General features: G+C 46.9%; 1 protein-coding gene across 1 annotated transcript; it reads right to left on the bottom strand.

The window, feature by feature from the left end:
• Positions 1–577: 577 nt before the first annotated feature.
• IL13RA2 (interleukin 13 receptor subunit alpha 2) lies at positions 578–22,798 on the bottom strand. The gene is made up of 10 exons (XM_027667681.1): positions 22,649–22,798; positions 12,708–12,857; positions 9,132–9,283; positions 6,930–7,083; positions 6,280–6,400; positions 4,736–4,920; positions 3,582–3,739; positions 2,640–2,784; positions 2,064–2,166; positions 578–1,134 (listed from the first exon to the last, which is right to left on the bottom strand). Exons 1-10 carry the CDS (start codon positions 22,656–22,658, stop codon positions 1,092–1,094), a joined length of 1,221 nt encoding a protein of 406 aa, XP_027523482.1. The 5' UTR covers positions 22,659–22,798; the 3' UTR covers positions 578–1,091.
• Between the last annotated feature and the right edge of the window lie 3,055 nt (positions 22,799–25,853).

The raw sequence follows: 25,853 nt of genomic DNA, 5'->3' as shown, positions 1-25,853 counted from the left end.
GCAGTTGGATGTGTAAGGCAGCACTTGCTGTGATGTTTTGTGCCTGATTGGATTAGTGTGGCTCTTTACGTAGCTGATTGACGCAAACTTGATTTTCTCTCTGAGCTTCCACTGCTCATTAGAAATTACCATTTTGAATAAATGCTTCTGCAAGAAAATATGTTTTCTGGGTTTTTCAGATGAAATGAGAGCACACAAAACCTCTGTGTTTGTCTTGGTAAGTTCTTCAACCAAAAATCCTGGAATGGGCTTGGAAAAGAGTACCTTACCTAGTGATGATTTTCTTTTCTATCATCATCATAGGGAATGTTTCCTTAAAAATCAGTCAGCAATTTCATCAGCTGAATACATGGTGTTGAGAAACACCTTGGTTGATTCATTGAATTCTGGTGAATGTCCACTTCCCAGAGAAGTTTCCACATTTCATTTGCTGGACTAACCCTCACTATTCTGAAGCATCTGTCCTTTGCAGTAGCTGTGATCATGCCTTTTTGTAGCAGAAGTTCCTCAAGGCCTCCCCACTTCAGCTTTTCAGCAAATAAGGCATATCAGCTAATGAAAAAAATAGCTCAAGTAGCTCACATTCAGAATTTAGATGCTCTCAGCAGGGCTCACCCTATTTGGGACTAGGAAGATATGGTGAGAGCAAGGTGGGGTGCAGTGGCTAGGTGTAGGTTTTGCATGCATATAGCATTGTGTGTGAGGTGCTGCCCTTCAGTGTCTGTGTCCTGGTGACAGATTTCTAAAATCCTTACAGAAGAAAAATCCCAAACAAACCCACAGAACAACGTGTTATCTTTATTCATGGCAGTTTCCACTGCCTCCTTTCTCCCCTTTGCCAGGTTATTAGAAACAGCTTGCTTCAGAGTCAGCTTAAAACTCTTCCAGTTTTCCTGCAGGGTCAGTTTAAAACTCTTCCGATTTCTCTGGGTCCATTAAGGACTTGAATTGCAACAACCGGCTTCACAAATGGCAGCAGGTGGGGAAGACCCCTGAGGGCTGTGGAAAGCTCAGGGCTTCTCAGCTGCCCTTGGGATGATGTGGCAGGAGCAACCCATCCAACACAAGTGGTACAGCAGTCCCAAGCAGAGTTAACATCCCACAGATGCCTCTGATGGTTTTCCTTCTGGGGATCTGAAATGAAGACAGACTGTTATTCCTGTTACCGAGAGAGCTGAGGACATGCTACAGCATCCCTGTCAGACGTTGTCCCATCCCAGTGGCAATGCTGGAAGCATTTGCTTTCCACGGATTTCTTAGTAGCATCTACACTTTCTTTCAAATTTCACACACCAAAACATTTGAAAGGTGGGTGCAAAACAAATATGAAGGAGAGTGTGTCAGACTCAATGCATCTGACTGCCAAACAGGTGTTAGTTGATCTCTGAGGACCACAGAAGTATTTCTATAGCCAGTTCTCCCTCATGAGTGATGCCTTAAAAGGTATATTAGAAAAGCTACCCACTTGCTTACATTATATGGCCACGAGGAAAAGATAATAATCATCAGTCCCAGGGGATCAGTTGTCTCTAAATGACCCCTCAGACCTGAAGAAAGTATCCAGTACCAATACTTTGGATACAGGTAAATTCATCCACTGCGTCTGCTTTCCCCATGCACCATCATTGATGTGAATGCAAACAACTGGGATGGGAGTGCATAGAGAATGAGGCTTTAGCCATTAAAATTGCACTTCTCTAACACAGCCAGTACAAATCTCTGCTCTTGAGTGGTTTGGGGTATGATAATGGCTTTATTTATGCTGCTGTGCATGCAAGTAACTGCTGCATTTAACAGAAGCAGTCGGGGCTCCTATGAGCAGTGTTTGAGTCTCTGCTGTGAGTTTATGGGTTGCTGTAGAGGCATTTCATATCAGAAACAGACACACTTAGGAAGGTTGTTTACTGAAAATAAACTATTATTTGGTGTCCAGTCTTACAGCATCTATTAATGTTTGTCCCTTAGACATTTAATATGTTGTTTCATTTATAACTGTAGTTATAAATAGTTCTAGACACCCACAAAAAAACGACATTGCTTGGAGAGGCTGCCTTGGCGCTTACCTTTTTTTGCACTGGCCAATCAACATAAATATTATGAGGCTACTTGACAAACTCAGAATGACTGGAATGAGGATAAATAGCTGCTTGTCCTCTTTTCTGGACACTGCAAAGATAAATGACAGCAAATAAAGAAATGCTAGAATGGATTATATTACCTCTTACAAAGCTTAGGCTCAGATGCAAACTCACTGTGTCCACATTTGTTACCCTCCATGTTGTTATTTATTTATTGACTGATTGATTACAGATATATGCCAGGTATCTAGTACTGTATAGGGTAACATACTCCTTTAGGGTAATTATTTCCTGTGTATGTATGTAGTTACCACTATGTGCCTCTCCCCTGGGGAAAGCTGCTGGTGCAGAAGCATTGATATTTTGAGGTTTGCCTGCCCAGTGCCCTGGAGATGCAAAGCTGTAGGAATGGCTGTGCTGGAGTAGGTTGAGGGTGTAACTAAGCCAGCATCCCACCTCCAGTGCTGGACACCAGCAGATACCCAGGGCAGTCATCAGCACTTGGTCCCAAACAGGCTTTATAAAGGATGTAAAAGAAACACTTTACTTTGGATTCCATACCAGAGAAACACTCCTGTGTCCATTCACTCCAAAAGCCCTGGTCGGCACAAAAAATATTTGTTCTGCCCCTGACACGAACACATGAAATGTGGCTTTGATTTGCTCTGGGGATTGTGCAAGCAGTCTCCATTTGGGTCAACACAGGCTGAGAAACAAAGCACAGAGAATAAAAGTCAAGGAATTATGTGCCACCACCAGTAGCTCTCTGCCTTGACTTGATGTTCCTGAACATACTGTCCAGGCTCTGCAAACTCTTTGATTGTGTTTTGGCAATTTTAAATAATTTCATAACAGTTTTGGACTGGCTAATGCCAACAAGATGATAGTGAACACAAATATGTTGCGAACTCTTTCTGGGGATGCCATCATGTATGTTGCCATTTATGCCTGTTAATTTAGGGAATCTTTCTTTCAATTACCTAAGAAAACTCATATGTAGAATATGGCAATTAAAGAAAAAATGTCCCTCAGTTGTCCCCTATGATTAATTAGTCCTTTTAATTTTTGCTCTCCAGACTGCACCTGGATAATGCACAAGGAAAAAAACCACCACGCATAAAAGGTATGTTCTGTCCCAGGCCACTTCTTCTGAGAAATTCAAATTATAGTTTTATTGGACCAAGCTGTGCCATCATAATCAAGGGAACAAGCCACAACAGCCTTTAAATTTCCTTGATGACAGTTTTCTGAGATAACAGGCAGGAGATCTGAGAAAGTGCTCTCTGGGAGACTCCTGCTGGGATCTCTTCCTGCTAAAGCAAACGCTGCAGCTGGAGGTCAGGGGGTTAAGTGGGAACATGTGCAGTGGAGCAGCCGGTCAGCACGTTCCTCCGGCAGCACCAGCCGGGAGTGAGGAGCTGACAACACGCTGCCTCCCCACTGCCATCAGCAGGGCTCCCCCACCCCTGCCCCTCCCCGTGGCACAGCGTGTGTTGTCCCTACCGCCCAGGCAGCCTTGGCCTCCCCCAGATCTTCTGCCACCTCCACCTCGTACTCCAGGCACTGGGGCGGTGTTTGGCCGCCCGGGGGGCTCCACACCACACGCAGCTCCTCGGCTGCAGACACGGACACCACCAGCTGCCTCGGGGGGGAGGGCTTGGCTGGAAGGGGGGACAAAAAGACAGAAGGTCAAGAGGTGCACTCAGACAGCTCCTGGTGGAAAGGCTTCAGTTAATCACCCCCTCCCTCTGTACCTTTTCCCCGTGGATGGGATTTCTGAGCTCCCTTTGCTCTCAGCCATAATGCTGGATGAGCAGGATGTCACAGAGGCTGGAGGGTGTGTTATTTATTTTAACTTGGCACACAGGCTGGACAAGGTCCTTGTTCTGGGCTGTAGTGCAGGGGTTTTGAAACACTGGGGTGTGAGCCCCGTGCTTGGCATGCCCCCCTCACATTGCAGCCAGCCAGCCCTCCCTTGGCCACTGCACTGACACACCACAGCAGTGTTGGCCTGACACTCTCTGAATCCCAGGAAAGACTGGTTTATGTCAGATGCCCAAAGTCACATATGAAGCACATGGCAGCACTAATTGATTTCAGAAATCCTGCTCATTAGCCCATGGTTTAGCTGGAGAACTAGCCCTTTATCTCTCTGGAATGTGGGTGAATGCCTGTCTCTGATGGGTTTGAAATCCACCTCTGCTCTGACAGACCCCATCACACCTTGCACTCAGTTCCTCCCAGTCCTTAGCTTGGTTTGAACAGCAACACCTAAAGAGCTCTCCTGTGCTTGCAAAGAGCAGAGCAGTGGTTTCAATTCCATCAGGAGTAAATGAAGATATTTCTGTGACAGTGCTGCTAGAGCCAAAAACCCCATAGCTGCTCTACCATCTGCCATTTATGTCCCAAGTTGTCCAGCTGCTGAACCCAGCACTTGAAGGGACCCTCTGACCCTCCGGGGTGTGCAATGAGTGGTGTTGCTCACCTGCAAACACTCCTGGATGCTGAAGTCCCCCAGAGCCCCTTCTCTGGGGAGAAATCAACCCAGACACATTACAGCCACCCACCCACATCTGTTGGAGCCCCCTCACACAAGGTGTGAGCCTGGGGTGTGTGGTGGCCATGTGGGGTCCCCAGAGCCCTGCTGCTTTCATTACCCAGGTTGTGGAGGCTCAGGGTGCTGTACAGTGACCGTAGAGGGGTGGCTGCTGCTGAACCATTGACACAAATGTTGAGATCCTGGTATTCTGCCTGGCTCAGGTTTCGCAGAGTGCAGCCCACGTTCACGCCGTGGTCCTGGATGTAGTGATCACACTGTGCTGCCTGGTCCAGCCCCTCGTACCTAACAGTGTGTAGGAAAACAGAAAATAACCAAAACAAGGGCCTTCTTTACCTAAGCCTCAAGCCCTGCCATTTGCAGCCTGTCTAAAATCTAAAGCACAGTGTCATGCATCAGTCACCTGGACTCCTACTACGGGAAAAGTATGGGGAGGAGAAAAAACCAAATTAACATGCACAGATGGCTTCCCAGGTTGGTTTGTAGGGTGTGTCAATCTCTCCCCAAGCCCACTGCTGGAGCACAGGAGGCTTTACGAGGTGCCACACTGTGACTGGAGCCAGGGAAGGATTTGGCCTCTGCTCATGGAGACAGCCATCCTCCTGTAGGACCCTTTCTGCACCATCAGCCACTGACTCTGGTCAGAAGGGTCCCCTGCCAAGTCAAAATATACTGGTAATATAAAAATTAGCTCACAGGGATCAAAGGATGCCATGGTTCCCACCCGATCTGTTATACAATGGGTCCCAGATCCAAATGTCTGGTTTTGTTACAGCAATTAAATAAAGGTTGAGAGTTTTTGTGTTTGTTTTCCTTTTAGGCATGAATCATGAATTTCCATTGTTCTCCCCAAGCAGATTTTTGCAGTTATCAAAATGTTTTTGAGTCAGTGCTTCTGCTTTGAAGACTATTTCCAACATCTACATGGAAACTCTTTTTAAAATGCAGCTATGCCTTTCTACACATAGCCCAATGACACGAAACCCAGACTAACTAGTCATCTTTCCCATAGTATCATAGCAAATGAACACCAAATACAGCATTCACTTTGTCCCAAACCACTAATTCTAGCTATGTTCCTCCTGCAGGACAGAATTTAGGCAGCAGTTTAAAAGAAGCAGCTGAGAAACATGCATTTTTATTACCTTTCAGTAGCATGTTTGCCTGCATGAGGTGTGCTATGACAATATATTTGAAGACCAGAACTCTTAGTGGCCAAGAAGCCCCACTCTTTTTCTAGGGTTCACTGAAGCTTGGTAAGCTCATGCTGAATCCTATCCTATATATGTACTGTGACCATGGGAAATGTGCAGCCAGAACAATCCAGGTGTATTCAGTAATGGGAAAGCACAAGTCTCTGTGGTGGACAACATGCAGAAAACATTCCAAGGGGGTGAGTAAAAGGAAAGGAGGAAGTGACCTGGCAAAGGTCAGAATGAGCCTGATTTTAAGAAAGTAAGCAGGGATTGAGTATATTCCCTTGCCAGAAGGCACGTGTTGTTTGGGACATTGTTTCAGCTCATCCTCGGTGGATTGGGCAATAGTATTGCCAGCCATAAAAAGCATATTTACTGTGGCATTTTAGTACCCTGAGAGCTTCACTGGATTGCTGCCTGGGTATTTTTCTAGTTTGCTGATACATACCAATAATATAACCCATAATGTGCTCCATGAGGAGCGAGGACACCTGGCTGCCAAGTGCACTTGAGGTATTCCCAGTCATGATAGATGCAGTGGAAATTCTGGACCTGTGATTCCAGTTTTCCTGTTGAATGAGAAGGAAATAACGTACCAGTTATTCAGCAATGTACTGGTCAGGCCAAGCAGAAGTACCATTTTATGCCTTTGAACAATTGTGTGCTACAGTTGAAAGACAGAAAAGTAAAAGAAGGGAAAAGATAGGAAAAGAAAGCAAATGAAAGCAAAAGAAAGGAAAAGAAAGCAAAAAAAAAAAGGCCAGTCAGCGTTATTAGATAATTTTACTGCCAAGTGCTCTGTCTCTTATAAAGGCCAGTTCATCTTAGAGCAGGAAGATGCTCAACTGACCTTGTTATTCAGCAGTGGAGCTCTTGCAGGGCAACTGAGCAGAGCTGGGGCGCAGACAGAAGGAAATGATCCCCAGGTACTCAGTAACCACAACCACAGCCATTGGAAGCAGAGATGCTCTGGTGTCTCATCCCTCAATAAGCCCTGCAATGTCTTTCCCATCCAGCAACCCTCAGGCCAGCATTGGTTCATGCAACAGGCTCATGCAAAGCACAAAACTGCACCAGGTATCACAGGCTGCTCCTAACCTTGCAGTGGGACCTGGAAGGTAGCATAAATCCAGTCACTTTGCACCTCCACACCACCAGTACACCGTCCTTCGAGCAGAGTCTGCACCTTCACTTCAGCAGTCCTGCTGAGGTCAAATCCAACTCTGAATTTTAGCCTCCTAGTAAAAATAACCTGGTTGAAAGACAGACTTTTTAAGCACCTCTTCTGTTGCTAAGTGGGCTGCAGAAGTAGCTACCCTTGCTCTCACTGCAGCTGCAAATAGGCTCCTTTGTGTGCTCCGACGTCTCTTTACATTTCTGAGTTGCTTCACTCGCCCGGGGCTTCTCCAGCTCTATTGTACCACCTGCTGTGCCCAGCCTTGCTGGCTTTCAGTCCCTCCACCCGCAGGACACCAGCAATGACAAGAGGGAGCAGATTGTTTAAAGGGATCCCCAGCAGCAAGGAACACTGGGGACGATCTGATGGTGACATCACTACTAATCCAGATAAAAAGCATTTGTTCATGACTTCAGATAATTAGAAACAGAAGGAACAATGTGTCTTGTAGTGGCTGGTTCCTGTGGAAAGCACAAACACACCCTGCAAAGATGGACCAGCAGCCAGGCACTGCAGCACGGGCTCACCACCGAGTACCATGGGGCTTTGTCTTTTGGGGGATTTTTGAGCACCTCTTTCGAAGGTTATTATATTTTTTTTTCCTCAGCTTACTCCCCGTTACTTTATGCAAGGGAAACTAAGTTGACAAGGGCTGCAAATGATGGAAGTATCACATTAGCCTAAGTAGGACAAAGTAACATGGGATCAAATGCATCCGTGTGCTGCAGCAGGAACTGTGGTGGCATAGCCCAGGAGTCCCCAAGGGTAAGAACCTGTTGAACCAGGTTTCTAGCAGACATGGATGACATCTGCTTCTGCTGATGTCCAATGCATTTTTTTCAGACTAACTCTTCTTCATGACCTCATCTGGGGTCAAGGTTTTGGCAAGGTACCAGAGGCGATTTTTTTTTTCCTGGTCTGTAGATCTGCCTTGTATAAGACACTTCCATAACTTGTGATTTTGGGGATTCTGATGAGCTTTTTGAAACTGCAATTGTTTTGCTTTTACATCCCAGTTCCAATCATCCCAGAAGAATCTGCAGAGACTCACAGTGCTGCATATCTGGGAGTGTGAGGTGCATCATGACCAACATAAGGTCGAAGAGCACCTTTCACAACTGCATTCCATAACTGACACAGGATTTTCCACCTCTGCAGGCTCCCATGGGATGTCTGGGCCAAAACCCTTTTCTGTGGTAGCCAAACTCAGCCTGGCAGCCTTGGCTTTGCTGCCTTGGGCAGATGAAGCAGATGTTCATGCAGGATATGCAGAAACCATTCCAGCAAGAAGCTGTGCTCCACAGCTCTGCTGAGCCCACTGACTGCTCCCCTCTCTGCCTGGTGTCTCGAGCTGGCAAGACCTCTAGCACTCCTGCTTTAGGACTGTGCAAAAAAACCCTTCTTCCTTTCAGGATAGCAACCTGTGTTTTGAGTTCTTGAGGCACATCCACATTTTTCATGTGTTCCTTAGTACCTTGTGCCAACCAAACAGCCTCCTGCTGGGTTTCTCCTCTCCCCACTCCATTTACCTTCCTAACCCTGCAGCAGCTTTCATGTTCTAAGCACTCCCCAAATATATTCCTACAACCCTTCCTCTGCTGTACCTGTCTGCCATTGCCCTACTACACATGAGAAGACTGACAATTTCATCATAGAGCTCAGTTAGAGTCAACCATATCTGAAAGACAAAAGTAAATGGTAATTGGAAAGTCCCTTTTGGGTAAAGGGAATGTTAGAACATTAGGATAATTAATGAAACTTAACTTCTATTTATTCACCACTTTGCATCCCTAAGGATCTGTTGACACTGAGTTTCGGTTCCAGCCCCATAAGGATGTTTTAGAAAGTGTAATGTCTTTTACAATGAAGAATGATACTAGATGTTATTGGATTATTTTGGGCAGCAAACACCCCGCACTCTGACAGAAACAGCCCCTTCTCTGGGTGCTGCTGCTGTTACATTTCAAAACACATTCCAGTTTGGCAAAAGGTTCAAACCACTGGAACAGCCTGGCTTTTTCATGGAAAGCTGGAACTGCTTTGCCTCCTTGAAAGGCAAACATAAACCTGTGCAGGAACTGAAGGCAGAACAACAGGGTGGATTTAGGAGGATTAACTCTTACCTTCCAGTCTGTATCACCAGTGTTGCGATATTCAAACTTGTATTTTACTGTGCATTCACTGGAGGTTTGTACATCGGGTGGAGGTTTCCACTCTATATCGAGAGGACCTAAAAGTCCGGGGTCGGTGATCTGAAGGTCTCGTGGGGGAGCAACTACGTTAAAAAAAAAAGCAGAGGGTAAAACAGAGTGTCAGAGTAAAGAAAACAAACAAAAAAACAGTTGTGGAGTTTGATGATATGACAAAATCAGCTGCTGGATGTGGAGGGAAGTGCTGCTGGTTCAGGTCCAGCCCTGGCTATTTAATAGCCTGTTCTCCACAAACCTGCACAAACTCTGCCCCCAAAAACCAGTTTTTGCTGATGCTCCGAGAAAACACTCAAGGACCATTGGAAAGGCCCACAGAATGCCACTCCTTTGACATTCTTTTCCAAGATGCTTTAAGCAAAGCAACTGTTCTTGGATGACCTTTCATGTCCTGTATTTGCATACCTTTAACTCATTATATTTACCAACTTTCAGGACAAGTATCTGCAAACATTGTGTTCAGCACATGCACCAACACAGGATGACAGATCACAGCATGCTGTCAGAGGGATTTATATTCCTTAACTGTAAAAGACACAAATCATCTATATTGCTTTAAATATTACTTTCAAGTATATTAAAGATTAATGAAAAAAAAAAGGCAAAAAAGCAGAAAGTTAAAATCATTCTTATTTTGGACATGTATCAGCTATGCAAAAATGTGCCTTTACAGTCAGTCTGGCTTTTACCAAGGTATTGTAAGGTGCTGCTATATGCTAATAAATCTGTATTATAGATTAATTCCATACTAGGGCAGGTCCAGCTCTGTGTGGAGCCATCATTCACACAACAAAACCTGTTTGGCTACTCAGTTTTATTAGCTCAAACAAAGCCAAATTTTGTAACAACATCTAAGGTCATTTTTCTCCACTATCTAAAGGTGAGATTATCCATCTGGTTTCTACCTATCTGCTGCATGATACACTTTATTTCACAGTGATTTGGAGCCCATCTCCTGGCAGTGTCAGTCCAGCATTGCCACCACTTCTCTGTTTGAATCTGGCCTCCAGGTCACTGGCTCCTCTGACACCTTTTTCATGTCTCCATCAGGATTTACACCATTTTTCCTTTTATTTTTTTTCTATAAATCCACTGTGAAAGCAGACCCTGAGAATATTTTTCAGTGGAAGACGGTGACATGAATCAAACTTTAATGTGCTCCTTGGAAAGTTTGCAGGGTACATCGCTGGAGGGTTTGTTTCTTCTGTGGGAATTCTCCAAAATGAAACACACTCCAGGCAGCAGTTTTAAGATCCCACTTTTCCCAGCATGTAAAGCTCCATGGGAGATTTGTTATTACAGGAGATGTCAAAGTAGGAGATCATGGCAATGTATTTAGGACGATGCTGGAGCCGGGAACAATAGACTATAATGATTCAGAGAAAAATTAGATTTTATGTATTTTTCTGTGTAACAAGGACTCTCCCTCCCACAGCTGTGAGCCCTGTGTTCCAAGGTGAGTAGTGGGCTTGCTCCAGCTCCAGTGGGGCACAGCCCTGCACATGCAGCATCTTGTATTCATTTTCCTGAAGGGGAGAGGATCTGATATGGTTACACTGAGACAGGCACAGATTTCCCAGTGTGGGCAGAGGAGGGGAAACAGGGGCACAGGCAGCTCTGCCTATGCAAAGAGTGCTCAAGCTGGGCTCTTGATGAGCATGGGAGTGGGGGCAAGGTGAGGGCATCTCACCCACCTCCCAGGGCTTTGCAGATATGCAAAAGCACCAGAAGCAGCACTGAGGATAGCAAGTCTGTAGGAACAGTGCTCCAAGAGCTGCAGCTGCTAAAAATGAACAAGTGGCTCATCCAGAATGGCCATTTACAGCCAGACTGAGGACGGAGGGGGACAAAGGCACAGGGATGTTCCTCCCAGCAGCCAAACCAGGCTGAGAGCCATGGGGGCCAGCAGGAGGGAGAACTTCCACACCTGCTGGCAGGGCTGGGAGCTGAGCTCTCCCATGCTTGGGAAGCTCCTCCTGAGTGGATAAATTGCAGCAATGCAAACAAGGAAGCAAAAAGCTAGAAGCCTTTCTCATGAGTCTAGTGATGAGCTGTCAAGAGGGGATTAGATTGGTCAAAACTGGAATTTCTGACTGGAAATGATAATGCTCTGAAATTTATTTACATCCTGATCTTGAGCAAAACAGCCATATTTTCCCTAAACAATTGCTATTGTAAACAGCAACTCTTGCAAAATAAATTTTGATTGGATTTCAGAGGGAACAGAAAAGCTTCTTTTTGGAATGTGACTTACATTCTGGGATCTGATTGTTTTTTAAATGTCAGCACTGCCTCTTGCAGTTTCTCATTCTCACAATAATACATTACATTACCAGTCTCACATCATTCATACAGGACAGAGGACTAGAAAGACTCTATTTCATTATCCAGCCTTGAAGGAAAGCTGCTCCTGAATGTTTCTTGAAAAAAACAAATTAACAACTTGTCTCCCTGACGCTCGTGGTGGTGACTCAGGTAGGGATGTGCTGGCAAGACAGTCACAGCCCCCATGGCCACCCCTCCTTGGCTACTGGGCACACTCCTGCCAACATCACTGCCTTGGTGACACACCCTTGCTGATCCACAGCTGCCTCCCACCACTTTGCTCCACGCCATGCCATTGTCTGAGGAGGGTTTGCAATTTTCCGCCTGTTTTGCCAGTGGGAAAATTGCAGCCTGTCAGGTGCCCCCCATATGTCCCTGCTGTATGTCTGCACTTCTCTGTGCTGCTCACAGAGGCTGCAGGTGAGTCTCATGTTTTCAGAAACCCATTTTAAGGCCAGTGTGCTTTGCTCAGCTTGGCAGTGGCGTGTTTGCTGGCAGATTTCTGTCCATGCTGCCTGGTAGGACAGGGAACCTCTCAGTGGCCTCCTGGACAAGTTTTTTACCTCTGCATCTTGCACTGTGTGTGGCAGGGAGGGCCAGACCTGCTCACCATCCCTCTGGAGAAGGAAAGTTTTTGGGTGCAAAGCCCCAGCTAACAGAGGCCAAAAGACTTGGGGCTGGCAGGTGCACTGCAGCAAAGAGGAGCTCGAGGGCTTGAAGCAAAGGGTGCATGAAGAGCCATTGCCATGGATGACAGCTTGCATAGAAACACTTTTTAGAAGAAAGTATTATTCTCCAACTATGATTAAGCCTTGTGTTTCTTACACCTAGCACAGTCTGTCCAGCTGGGACCACACTCAGGAGCATTGATGTATCCGAGCAGCATTTATATTTCATATCTCTGTATCAAACAATATATTCACTGTGTACCAAAGGCAGTTTCTGTTCCTTTCAAATTCACTCAGAAAAATATCCACTAAACACATAAAATATGTTTAGACAATGGATTACAGGTTTATAAATCAGCCAATCACTGCAAAACACAAACACATACACACACACACATACACACACGAGAAGCTTTGGCTGAAGGACTGACTTCATAAAGAGCTCAAGTGAACATGAAGCAGGGTTAGGCAGGGGCACAAAGAGCACGCTGGGTTTTACCTGGGGTGTGGGAGGAGGAGGAGGCCACCACGCAGCCCCACAGCAGCATCACGAGGAGAGTGTAGAGCCTCTGGGGAGCCATCTGGAGGTAGGAGGTCCGGGGTTCCGCCGGAGCCGGAGGACTGGTCCTGCAGCACGTGTGCGAGGGGGCTGGAGAAACAAAGCGGAGTTCAAAGGCTTCAGCACATCCGCGGAGCCCGGGTATTCCCTCTGCAGGCTGAGCCCTGACAACAAGCGCCTTTTCACTCGTTTACCAAGTCGGATTAATCATTTCCCAGGGGACTCTTATTTGCAACTTTTGCTGATGACAACACAGGGATGGCTTTGGCTTCATCTGACATAGTTTCTGGCTAGCTAAGCACATCCTCTTGTCAGCCTGTGCTTCACTCACCGAGCTGCCTGCTGAGTGTCTTCTGCGGAAAGAGTGATTCAACTGAGAGACTGACCCCCTACCACAGGATGTGCCTTGGACCAATGACACGTTCATAAAAAAAGATCAAAGCCAGAATGAGTGAGCCTGCCCTTATCCAATAAACGGACATATCTTATGCAACTGTCACCAGCCTTTGTCTTTCCTCTTTCAGGAATTGGTAGGAATGATAGGAATGCTTGTGAGAATTCTTAGTTACCATAATAATTTTTGAAGGGGAGATGGGGACTGAGGGGGAGAGGAGCAAAGTTTCCAGGGAAGGGACTACTCCTTCCCTCGGATTTCATGCTGAAGGTGGTTAGGAATTACTGCCTGTGGATACTGCCAGCTCAGCACACTTCCCTATACCAGAAAGTATTGGATTACAGGTTTTTAGGCACGTGGGTTTTAATTTTTTTTGCATATAGATACAGGTACAGGTATAGATAGATGGGGAGGGAGAGAGAAATATATAGATATAGATACAGATATAGGTATATAAATATCTATAGACATAGATATTAATCTTTCTGAAAGCTTGAGGCCACTGCTTGAGCTCCTCTTGTGTAAGAACTTGGCATCTGTGTGAGCAGACACTGCAGCTCTGAGATCTATTCAGGTTACAAACTCACTTTACAATGACTCCACAACCTTGGCTAAGATAAATGGACTCTCAGGTCATACTCTGGCACAGCTGCTTAGTCAGCACCTGCAGCCACAGGGTGTCAACGTGGAAATGGGGCTCTGCTGAATGGCAAAACTTCCAGTCAGAGGGAACTTTAGAAATCTGAGGACTGGGGCCAACATTGAGAAAAGTGACTCAGAGGAGCCAGAGGAGACAGGTTGTGCTGGCAGGGGTGTGTGTGTGTGTTTTAAATTAACCAGAAATTCTAGCTGGCAACACATGGCAGCAACTAAAAATACACAGCAATTTTAACAGCTAGTTTCAATTTAAATTAATATCAAATCCCCCAAATTAAGCACATAATTATAATTATTACATCACATAACTCAATCACATATGTATAAATGTTTTATCACATAAGTTACATAAGTTACAGCAATTATTAATACAGCAATTTTTCTGTTTCAGTGTGAAATGAGAACGTATGGAGAAGTTCCAGTCAGAAGAAATGACCAGAATTACATCTTAACGTATCAAAAACAACATAAAACTTGTGTCAGTACAAACCTGGCTGTTTGCATAAGTCTCTGTCTCAGAAGGGTCTCCAAATTCAGTCCAAGGACTCGGTGATGTGGAGAGCTGGCTGACAGAGCTGGGGAAAGGAGCAGCTGTAACCCAGAGCTGGTGAACAGCAGCATCCAAGGGCTGCGTGTGAATGTTGGTGGAGGAAGCTTTTTTTAATTTCCAATACAGTCACTTTGAATGTATTCATACGGTTTCGCAAGGCAAGCCAAAATAAACAAAGCCTTTCACTGCAAGATTTAAAATCATCGAAGAGCTCTTACCTGGGCCTCCAAGTGCATGGGAGCCCATCTACCTCTGGAGTGCTGAGCTGCCTCATGGGTGCTCTGCTCAAAACTTTATAATTCACAGAAATTTTGAGTTTTTTTAAGGGCCTCCTCTGTTCTCCTCGGGGATCAGGTGCCTCACTACAATGTTACTGCCCTTGCCACATGATCAGAGGCTTTACTAAGCCAGCACCTGAGGGGTCACTGCTGGGCTTTATGAAGTGCTGGTGCCAGCTGTTGCTGTTACTGTGCTGCTGTAGGTCAAAAATGTGCTTGAAATATTGAAATGATTCACTGAGATGAGAACCAAATGGCAGGAGGAGGGTGGGCTCTGTGCCCTGGTGACACACGGCGGGCCTGGCAGCAGAACCACGGCCCCACATCCCCCCTCGGCCCCACACATCGCCTCAGCCCACGGGGCTCCAGCTGGGGGTCCCCAGGGCCAGCCCTGGTGTGACCCACCACGGTGCCTTCCCATGAGCTTGATGGCTCTGGAGCAAGTCCAGCCTCTCCTGGCTCTCAGGGCTTTGCAGGAAATATAAAGAGTTATCCATCCCCTCACCCCACTCCTGTGGGTTGGGCATATCACACGAGCCTTGTTTGGCCATGCCTGTCACCATCTACTTCATCCCTCCCTTCCTGCATCGCCCTGCAGGAAACATGACCTTTTTTTACATGTAATTTTTTTCTTAAGCTAATTGCTGCTACACAGATCACCACCAATATCTGTAGATACAGCTGAAAGTGAAAGGGCCAAACTTTATACAAGATAAAGATGGGGAGCAACCTATGGCTAGGATTTGGAACAAGCACCTCAGAGAGGTATGGCAGCACAAGTGAGAACACAAGACATTTTCTGACAGACAGAGGTTAAGAACAGCCTTGGCTCCAGCCTGGAGAACTCCGTGCAAGGAGCAGCGGCTTCAACCACACCTGGTTTGCCCCAGGGGAGGATTCTCTCACCAAACACATCTTGCTGAAAAACAACCTGATGATTCCTGTTGCTGTATTAAGGATGATGGCCAGCAAAGCATGGGCCAGCCATCTCTATGTTGCCTTGTGTGAGCTGAAGGAATTTGGCTGCAGCAGCTCCCATCCAGGAGGGGCAAAGAAAGACGTTGCAGAAAGAGCGGAGCTGTGGTGCCCGTGCCCTGACAAGCAATGGGCTGTGGCTCAGGCTGCATCCTCCCATGGGCAAATTTAGGCATATTGAGAAACAGTTCAGACATGCAAAGAATGTGAGAAGTAGTGTCAGGAACTGAAGGAATGCTTCTCGTCAGGAAGAAAACTCTTCTCCAAGCACCAAGACTTACGGTGTCGCTGTTCGATTTGAGGCCCGAATGAATGACTTATCACTTCCCAGTTGTAGTCAATGGGAATGTTTTGGAGCAGCAAAGGCAGGATCAGAGCCCTTTCCACCCATCAGGAATCCTCTCCATTGCCAGCCTGCTGCCCTGGCTGTGCAGACCTCAGGGGACACAGTCACCTTTTGGGTGTGGAGCTGTTCCCATCACCTCACAGTCATTTGGCTCTGGCTCCAACAAGATGCTGTGACAGTAGGTGACAATGGGCAGAGCACGACCATTCAAAAGAGCACTTTCAAACTTTTGGGACTTCCAAGGCAGTTGCAAGGAAAATTTCAGAACCTTTCAACCTCTTACTGTGCCAAAGGTAAAAAGTGATCCCTTATGTCTGGTTGTAAAAACTGCCTCCAGGAACAGACACCAGGGGCTGTGTGCTGTGTGCTTTGAAAACAGAGAGGAGTGTGAGGAAGAGCACTCGAACCGTGAGGACCAGTTAGTCCTGATGGGTGCCAAAGGGAGCTCTGAGGTGTGGGACCAGCAAGCTCATGACCCACTACTGTCCTGATCTGCAGTGGCATTTGGTTGGGAAACAACCCCAGAAGGCCATGGGGGGGTTACCTGTCATTGGTGATCTTCCTTCTCATCTTTCCACAGCAAAAAGTAGCAGAAATGAGTCATGCTAACCCTGAGTCCTGTGAACTTGGGGGATAAGGGGATTGTGAATGAATTCTCCCTTCACTGAAATTGCACAGTGCTGGTTGTTTTTTTCCTTTTTGCTTTCTGAAAAGGATAGGGGAAAAAAGTCCCTTGCTGCTGGTAAATGGCCCTGCTTTCAGAGTTTTGTAAGATTAGAATTTAACATTCATGTATTCTTGTTGTGTAAGCTATTTAAGCAGAAAAGGTCATCCTGGGCAGATCATTTGAAACAAATGGGAACCATTTGCCAGCAGGGTGAATGCCAGTTCCTGAGTGCAAGAATTGGGTCAATTCCTGAGAAAATTGGGTTGGAAAAAAAACGTAGTTGGGATTTGCAACAATAGGGCTCCACAATACAGCCATTGGTGCTGGAGCACTGTGAGGGACCAGTGAGTGCAGGATGGTGCTGAACAGTGCCTGCTGGTCCAGCCTCCTCTGGCCACTCTCCTGTCCAAAACTACTCCCTTTGCAAACTACAGGTGCTTCTCTCTTCCTCTCCTTGTTCTGGTACCTGATGCTTGTGTTTCTGCCCCTGCCAGAGTCAGTGCAAACCCCAAGCTGGTCCTGGAGGAGCTCAGCTGAGGGCACACTGGAGAGGATCCATGCCCCATTCCAGCAAAGCCCATGTGTAGGAGAGACATCAGTGGCTCAGGGCAAACCTCTGCATAAAGGCCACATGCTCAGACCTTGGCTTGTACCAACCTTACCGACTGTAGCTGTCAGCAACGCCCCAGCAAGCTATGGGACAGATAAGGGCAAATCCCTGCACATGCTGGACCAGAGCCTTATGGCCTGGAGGTCAGGACAGGGATAGGCAAGCAATTTGCAACCTACTGACAATTCTGTAAATGGGGTTCTGTTGCAAAAGACTCCGTCATGAAGTGATGACAGGCTCATGCAAGAAGATGTAACTGAAACCAGACCAGCCCTGGCTCACCAGCAAGCCCTGGGAGGGTGCCCTGGCAAAGCTCTGAGCTGTCCCCAAGTGCTGTGGCTGGTGGCATCACTGCTGGCTGGGCTCAGCCCCTCACTACTCTGCCCTCCTGTGCCCACCTTTCCTTGGAGCCCCACAGTATCAGCAGCAAGACACTTCTGTGCCCAGCAATGGGAAAAAACCACAGGGATTGTTTCCTGTTTGTCTGCCTTCCCTGTTGCAACTGTATTTGGAAGTTGACTCCTCTGGTTTGCTCATGAATTAGATTTTTTGGGGTTTGTCAGCTGGGTGACTGACTCCTGGAGTCATTATGTGCTCAGGAACATCTCACAGAAGCTTCCTCCTCCTCCAGGAGCCTGGTCAGGTCCCAGAGCCTCACAGCTGCTCTGCACTAAAGCCCAGGGAAAGCAAACTTGTGTAAGTGCCTCCAGGCTGAATAAGAAATTTCAAAGAGCAGAGAGGCCCCTGAGCTGGGTTCTTGGACTCTGACAGATATGCAGCTGCATGCAGAAATTAAAAAGTGCTTCTGCAAAAATCTGCTTCTGTTTGATGAAATAAAAGAACAGCAGCATCATTGCTGAAACATTTCATTGCAAATGGCAAAGTGGTTGGCAAAGATCATTAATGGAGCGAAATGCAAAAAATGGGCCAAATCTCTTTTGGTTAAAATACGTTTGATATATTCATCCCATTTGTGCTACATTGGTTCTGTCAAGCAATCCATTGTCATCCTAGATTAAAATACAGGGATGTGATAGTTCAGAATAAAAGCTTTCAACTTTGCAATGCAGGTCTATGTTTAGAAGCAGCTTTCTATTTGAGCAAAATAAAAACTAAAAGGCTCCAGCTATGAACAGACCATTTGGTATCGAATAGCATGAGTCATTTGATCCAAAGGGATGGTTTTGAAATTGCCAGTGGCATGGAAAATCGATGGCTTGTAAAAGCCTCTTAACTGCCTCATGTTTCAGGGAAGCCAGTCTCTTTTACAGAACTTGCATTAAACAAGCTCTTTCCAAGGCGCCGGAATAAAGGACTCTGTAATTCTGAACAGACCTGTGGCCTCCAGCATAGTGTTATGGATTGCACTGGAAAGGGGATGTCACCATGAGGAGATGTGCTGGGAAGAGCAGCGGGAAGCAGTGGAGACAGACTGAGTGTTGCAAGAAAAGAAACCCCTTCTTTGCACTAACGAATTAAACACTTACAGCTATCATGGGTTTTCAGGAAATGGTGGACAGAATCCAGACTCTCTAGCAATGCACAGTGTCAATATTTACTTTTTTGGTGAGGGGAGACCTCAGTTTTCCATATTTCTTTGCTGATGGCTACTATCCTGGCTTTGATGGCGTCTTAGAAGGGGACAGCAGCTGTTTGAATGTGCCTGTATCATGTAGGCCAACAAGGCAGCTGCCATGGAGCTGGCTCTGCTGGAATCTTTGCTTTCTGTAATCAGTGTTGTTCCCAGAAAGACCCATCCAGCTGAAAGCTAAACAACATGCACTCCCTCTCCCTCTCAGATGACTCCATGGCAGGTTCCCAGCTGTGTATGAGGCACCCCTTACACACATCCATCACCAGCTTCCTGCAATTCCCAGTGAAATGGTTTCTGTGTGGAACATGTCTCCTACCTTGGGAACACACCCTGACCAAAGTGTCCACATCCTGCTGGATCCTGTCTTCACACTGAGTCATCTTCTGCTCCTTGAGCAGTTTCTTCCACAATCTGTACGTGCCCTTTGCCCACACAGGGACTTACTCTGACTCTCCCTCTCCTACAGCTGGGCTTGGGCTGGGGGTTTAGCAGAGCCTGGGAGAATAATTTTGTTCTTATTGTGGTACAGTGTCAGTTCTAATACAGGACTCAGTGACTGGATTCTGCTCTGGCACACCAGAGCATGTAAAACTTTTGTGGAAAAGATTTACAAGGTGTGCTGAGGAATTAAACTGCAGCAACCAACAGGTGTAGCTGCACTTGGGAACCAGCCTATGTCAAAAATAGGCTCCAGGGGCTGGGGGTGTGCAGGGTAGGTTGGGGAGATGCTGGGGACCAGCAAGCTGGAAGGGGATCAGAAGCACAACCTGGTATGCCAGAGCCCAAATTCTGCTGCTAAATGCACCAGGGCATTACAGAAATAACTGAAATGAAGTTATAAAGCTGGCAGAGCAAAAACTGCTGATGAGCATGCCACAAATACATCCAGAGAGAGATGTAAAAGAAGCTAAAAGTTATCTCCAGAATAGAAAGGCCCTGCCACAGCTCCCAGCAGGAGCTGGGGTAGGCAAAGACCCACTGTCTGTGTGCAGAGCTCTGCTACACAACTGCTCTTGGCAGACCTGGCTGGTCCCAGCACCACGAGCACTGCTTGCAACTGGGTCCTGTGGCTATGGCAGGCTCTGCCAGGGGATACAGGGTTTACAGGGAAAATCTGTGCATCCCTGTTCCCAGAAAGGTGCAATTTCTCTTGTTGCTCCTGTTCCTCCCTGTCTGCAGACTCAGATCTGTGCTGCCCAGAGTTAGTGGGAGCTGCTGGCCCTGTGCAGCAAAGCCCAGGGCTGCTCCAGGACCACTTCCTGCTCTTCAGGCAAGACTAGACAGAAATAACACCTCTAACCCAGGAGACTGAGCTCTGAGTCCATCTGGAGCAGAGAACATGAAAACATCCAAAGATAAATTGTTCTCATCCACACTGTCTCCCCCTGCCTGCCCCACAGGTCGGGCAGGAGCCAACCACAGCCTCCTGGGCTCTGACCATGTAGGTGCTCATTAACAGTTAGAAAACAACCTCCACTTGCTTCCTCCCACCAAATCCTGCTGTGGGGGAAGATGGATACAGCTGGTCCCCCACCTGGCCCAGAGGCTGCCTTAGGGAAGTCCTAAATCTTCCCACCACATGGCTTTGAGCCCGGCTTCAAAAATGAGTTTACCTGGAAAGGCACAGCTCTTAAATCTCTGTGCAATTCTGAACCCAGCTGCAGTTCCTGGACTGTGCAGAGCAAGCTCCCAGGCTGGCTGCCATGGTGCTGTTGCAAACCTGAGTGCAGGACCATGCCCAGAGCCTGGTGCCATTCCGTGAGAGCAGTGGTGTCACCAGAGCGATGGCAGCCAGGAATCCAAAAGCTGCTGCAGTGCTAAACACTGGAGGGGGGCTGACACATCGCTGGGACTCTCTTGCCAGGGCCACACTCAGCCTTTTGCCTGCAATGAATGCCCAGGTCTCAGCCCAGTGTCCCTCCAGCATGTGCTGCTGGCAGGCATTGCACCAGTATCTCCACTGGTCACCTGACCTGCCTTGTACCATTTTTTTTCCCAGTAGCATTTGCTCCCCAAAGTAATTACTTTTGTGGTAAAAGTAGAACCATAGAATCATAGAATATACTGACTTGGAAGGGACCCATCAGCATCATCAAGTCCAAGTCCTGGCCCTGTGGTAATTACTTTCAATCTTGTTTTCAGGTTGTTCCAGAATTAAATAGACATTAAAAAAAAAAAGAGGTTGAAGTTGTTATTTAAACAGAAACATTTTGCATGAAGGGCTTTCACAGTAACTATGAAAACAAGTCTGGCAGCAGAGCAAGACACTGCAGATTGGCCCTGAGGCTGTGCATGGGGAAGGCAACATGATGGGCAAAGCAGCATCCCCAGTGTGCAGAGAGCAGCTGCCTCTGATGGCACCAGCACAGGCAGCAAAAGGAGCCAATGCTCCATGTCACCATTCAGGCCTTCCTTCACATTCTCAAAGTAAGGATAGACTCCTGGCTTTCTCCTGTTTCATCTTTTGAAAGTGATTTTTCCTCCTCAAGCCTCCAAGCCCTTGGGATAAGCAAAATAAATTTCCCTTTCCTTCTCCTTTTAAACTCCATCCAATGTCTCGTACTGGAGAGTTAACAGAGATGTTGGCAGAGGTCTTCTGGTGCAATCACCGTGCAGTGGGACTAACAAGAGAAAAGACAGATATTCTGTACACTGAATGCCCTGACCTGGGGTGCCAGGGGACCTGGCAATTCCCACTCTCCTAATTTTTGCCTCCTACCTGTGTCTCCAGTGGGGATGCAGCACTACCACTGCCGTGGGCAGGGCAGGATCTGCTGGGGGCTGAGCATCCATCACCCCCACAGTCCCTGCTGGGCTCCAGCACATGCAGGGCAGGCACATCCCACCAGGACAGCCAAGGCCCCCGGGAGAAGTGTTCCTGGCTGGGAGAAGTGCTCCTTCCTGCACAGTTCAGCTGGTGAGTCCTGGAGGCACTTCGCAGCCAGTGTAATCCTGCCTTTGCTGCCATGAGCAGGATCTGGAGCCAGTTCCAGAGTGCAGGGTCAGGGCATGAGCAGGGCAGCTGGCACAGGCAGGAGAAAGGGCAAGGTCCAAATCACCATCACAGAATCGTCCTTGAACCCTGAGCTGCAACTCAGAGCATTTAAAATAGCAGCTTCCCAGGGGTCAGGTGTTTTTTTTCCTGGAGTGTGAGGGGACAGCAGTGTTGGCCTCCTCTCCTGTGCCTTCCCCATCCCATATGGTGACCAGGAATCACCAATGCAAACAGCAGCCCTTTACGGCTCACATAAATATCTTATTGGTTTCCCTTACACGTCCAGATCTTTGACATTCAACCCAGAATAACTGCCTGGGGAAGACAGACAGCCCCTCCATGATATCTGCTGACAGCTCTTATCAGCAAGCCAGTGCTGAATTAGGACAAGCCTAAGTACTGTTAATCATATGAAAAGGTGTTTAAATCTTCCCGTGAAAGAAAAAAATATAAGACACTTAAGTTAGGAATGACCACAGGAAGGATTTCAGAACATCCAGAATGTGGCTGGAAAGGGATGAGACACATTGGTCCAACAATGGTGTAAACACACACACAAATACACACATGCTTGTTTGAAAATACGTAGTTTAAGCATCGCCATGAACTCTGTGCAGATACAACCAAAGTTATTTCAAGAACACAAATACCAGTGCCACTTAAAAATAAAGAAGTGCTGGAAAACTCTTTCAAATTTATATAGAAATTATGGTATGTGTCAATCCATATTCTGCACTACACTTGAACAGCTACACTGACTTTCAAACACACACTCACAAAAAATAAAATGAAAATATAAAGTAGTTATGGCTTACCATAAGGCATCAGGATTTTCCTTTGAGCCAGGTATCACACAACACAAAATATTTATTAGCTCTTAAAAAGCAAAAACTGGAACAGTAAAACAGAAGAAAAAGTCCTGCATATGTTCCTGTTTCTAGAGAGTAAGATTCAAGCAGCTGCATGTGAACAGCCAGCCTGAAAGTGTTTTGTGTGCAGAATGCACATGAAGAAATAGGGAAAACCACCAGTGCTCACAGACATCTGGCTCAACATCCCCTCCCAGGGAGCAGAGTAAGCACAATACACTCATGGGTTGTAGTAAACAGCTCCACAACGATGTGTGAGGGATTTTCCTGCCACAGGGTGCAATTTGATCAGGAAAACCTTGATTAGTGGGAACTGAAGAGTTTTGTGGTTCCACTGAATTTCCAGCAGACTCCTGCCTGGCTGTGGGGAGCTCCCAGAGGTGCTGGGCACCCCAGCTCAGGGACAGTGCCACAGGCAAACCCGGGCAGCAAGGGGCTTGCTGGGGGCTCTGGGGTGAGCAGATGGGAAAACCTTGACAATCCTGACTGGTCTGGGAGGTTGCAGGTCCTCCCAGCTCCCATCGCCTGCAACGTGGTGACTGCTGCAGGTCTACACATCCTGGACTAACATCAGCACCTCAGCTATGCACAGACAGGTCTCCACAGCCAGATGACAGCTGGACCTCCTTATTTGTGGGGGAAAAAAACCCCCAACAAACAAAAGCGTTGTAAAGTAAAACACTTTTTGTCCAGTGGGAAATTTTGTTGTTTGCATGGGGCTCCTTGACCAAAGAAAAACCTCACTCCATTGTTATTCTCCTGAGAAATATGTTTTGACCAAGGTCCTGACCAGATGAGTGTTGCTTTCAGACAAGCAACAGAGAGCAGCTGGAAAAATCTGCCTCAAGCAGCTACAGGCAGACGTGACACTGGTGGGATGGAGCTGATTCACTGAGAGCTCAGACCTCAAGTCCTGAGGAAGATGCTGGCTCTCCAGCTATTAACTATTATCATGCTGAAGAAGGACCTGCTGGCAGGACTGCTCTCCAGGGAGCTGCAGCTGGTTGGTCCTCCCCAGCACCAGCTGGTCAGTGAAATCAGGAAGAGGTTAGATTTCACAGGAATAATTTGTCTTGTGGATGTTCTTACACAGGTTTGTTCTGCAACAGGAAATATGATTAGGGGAAAAGAGCAGAGCAGACTCTTGTGTTAGCACTGAAATCCCTGTATGGCCCAGGAGCATGGCTCCATCAGGGAGCAGTGAAAAGGAGAGCAGAGGAACAGTAATCCAGGGGAGATGGATGAGCTGCTTTGCAGTTCTGCTCTCTGCAAGGCATTCCTGGCAAGGTGCCTCTCCCCAGCAGCTGCTGCAGGACTGTGGTCTGCCAGGGAAGGTGAGGATGGGATAACAGAGTCTCTTGACAGGGTGGTCTGGCTAATCCTGCTCAGCTGTGCTTGGAAAGGCCAGCTGTCCCCTGCCATGCTGGTAGTGGGAGAGCCTGATTCCAGCCAGAGGTTTCCCTGGGATGTTGGAGCCAGAAGGTTTTGCCAGAAAATTTATCAGCAATTTATAGCACTGATGAAGGATTAGGTCAACGTGACCAGACCTGAAGGTAACACTGCTCAAAGCTCTACAAAAGCACAGCAGATTAGCAAAGCCAGAGCCCTGCGTGGGCCGTTCCCACACGTCTCTCAAAGGTCCTTTTTAATAGGGGCTGTGTTGGGTTTGTCTTCTGGAGAAGTTCACAGAGCAGCATTTGCAGCAACCAAAAATGTAAGGAATTACATCTTTGATGTAAATCAACAATGTTTGATTCCCCATGGATAAAGGAGTGCTAATTTGCCAGAGCCAAAAATCTGACCTCATAGAAAATGTGCAGTTCCGAGGCCAGTGAAAAGATGAATCAAGGCACTTCTGAAGAGTTATAAAACAATGGACTTGCTGGTTCAGTCCCTGCAGAGACATTACTGCAAAACCCACAAAGCAAACAAATGCCTGAATTCCCAGACAACAACTGCTGAGCAGGCAGAGCTTGTAACACCCGACAAGCCACCTCTTCAAAGGACTCCTGCACCTGGAAGTCAAGCGTATCCCAAAATCCATGTTTTGTCTGAATAAAGGCCCTACCCTCTGATGGCTGGAGGTAGATTTGAGCCCTCAAACATGCAGTTGTCAAGCAGCATGTAGTGACAGGACAAGGGGCTTCAAACTGAAAGAGAGTAGGTTTAGATCAGGTATTAGGAAGAAATGCTTTCCTGTGAGGGTGCTGAGGCCCTGGCACAGGTTGCCCAGAGAAGTTGTGGAACCCCATTCCTGGAAGTTGAATGGGGCTCTGAACAACATGGTCTAGTAGAAGGTGCCCCTGCCCACAGTGAAGGGGGGTGGGGGTTGGAACTAAATGGTCTTTAAGGTCCCTTCCAACACAAACCATTCTGTGATTCCATGATTCTGTGCTCAGTGCCTGAGCTCCCTGGAGTGTAATTTCAGGTTACAGGGATGCTGCAAGCCAGGGCTTTGGAAATCCTGCTGCTTCCAGCTCTCAGCAGGAGACCAGAGCATGGCACCTCACTGTCACAAGTTGTTCTCACCCTGCCAGGCTGTGCAACAATCCACAGTTTACTCTCAGTGAGGTAGATTATCACATTTGCCGTGACAAAGATTATGTTCACACAAAAAAGTGGGGGAAAATGCAAGAGACTGTAGCTCCTAGTCAAAACAATACAGTTTTCATACTGCATTTCTCATGTTTGGGCACCATTAAAGGCACTACCACCTCCAAAACAAAGCCAGGCTGGGATAGTTTAAATGCAGATCAGTTAGTGATAGGAGAGAACCTGCATTTTCTCCAGTTTCACCTTGAAGGCAGGGTTCAAACAGTTTAAAGACCACTTTTACAATCAAAAATATTGGGTAACACCCAACATCTGAAGTCTAATGATTGAGAAATACAGAATTCTTGCGGGCACAGGCTCTTGTGGGTGTGCAGGATTAAGCCCAAAGATCACAATATTATTTCCTACTAGTTCCCTTCTTCGACTTTCACGAGTGCTACGTTCTGTTGTTGGGGCTTGCCCTGTGTTATTAAGAGTTGCCTTTGCAGATTTGAGTAATACTATGAAGATGTATGACAGGAAAATGAAATATTTCAACAGGCTTTAAGAAATATACTAATAAATCCTTCACCGATACATTAATCAATTGCCACTTACA

The sequence above is a fragment of the Corapipo altera genome, unplaced genomic scaffold (genome assembly GCF_003945725.1).
Source record: "Corapipo altera isolate COAL_440 unplaced genomic scaffold, ASM394572v1 107, whole genome shotgun sequence".
Taxonomy (NCBI): domain Eukaryota; kingdom Metazoa; phylum Chordata; class Aves; order Passeriformes; family Pipridae; genus Corapipo; species Corapipo altera.
The sequence above is the reverse complement of the archived record's forward strand: the minus strand, read 5'-3'. Positions and strand labels throughout refer to the sequence as shown.

Excerpts from the sequence above, each read along its gene's own strand:
- IL13RA2 (XM_027667681.1), bottom strand. Across the intron at positions 9,284-12,707 it reads CTCCTCCTCCCACACCCCAG|TTGCTCCCCCACGAGACCTT; the intron begins GTAAAACCCAGC and ends TTTTTAACGTAG. Across the intron at positions 7,084-9,131 it reads CTGGTGATACAGACTGGAAG|GTTATTTTTACTAGGAGGCT; the intron begins GTAAGAGTTAAT and ends TCTTTCAACCAG.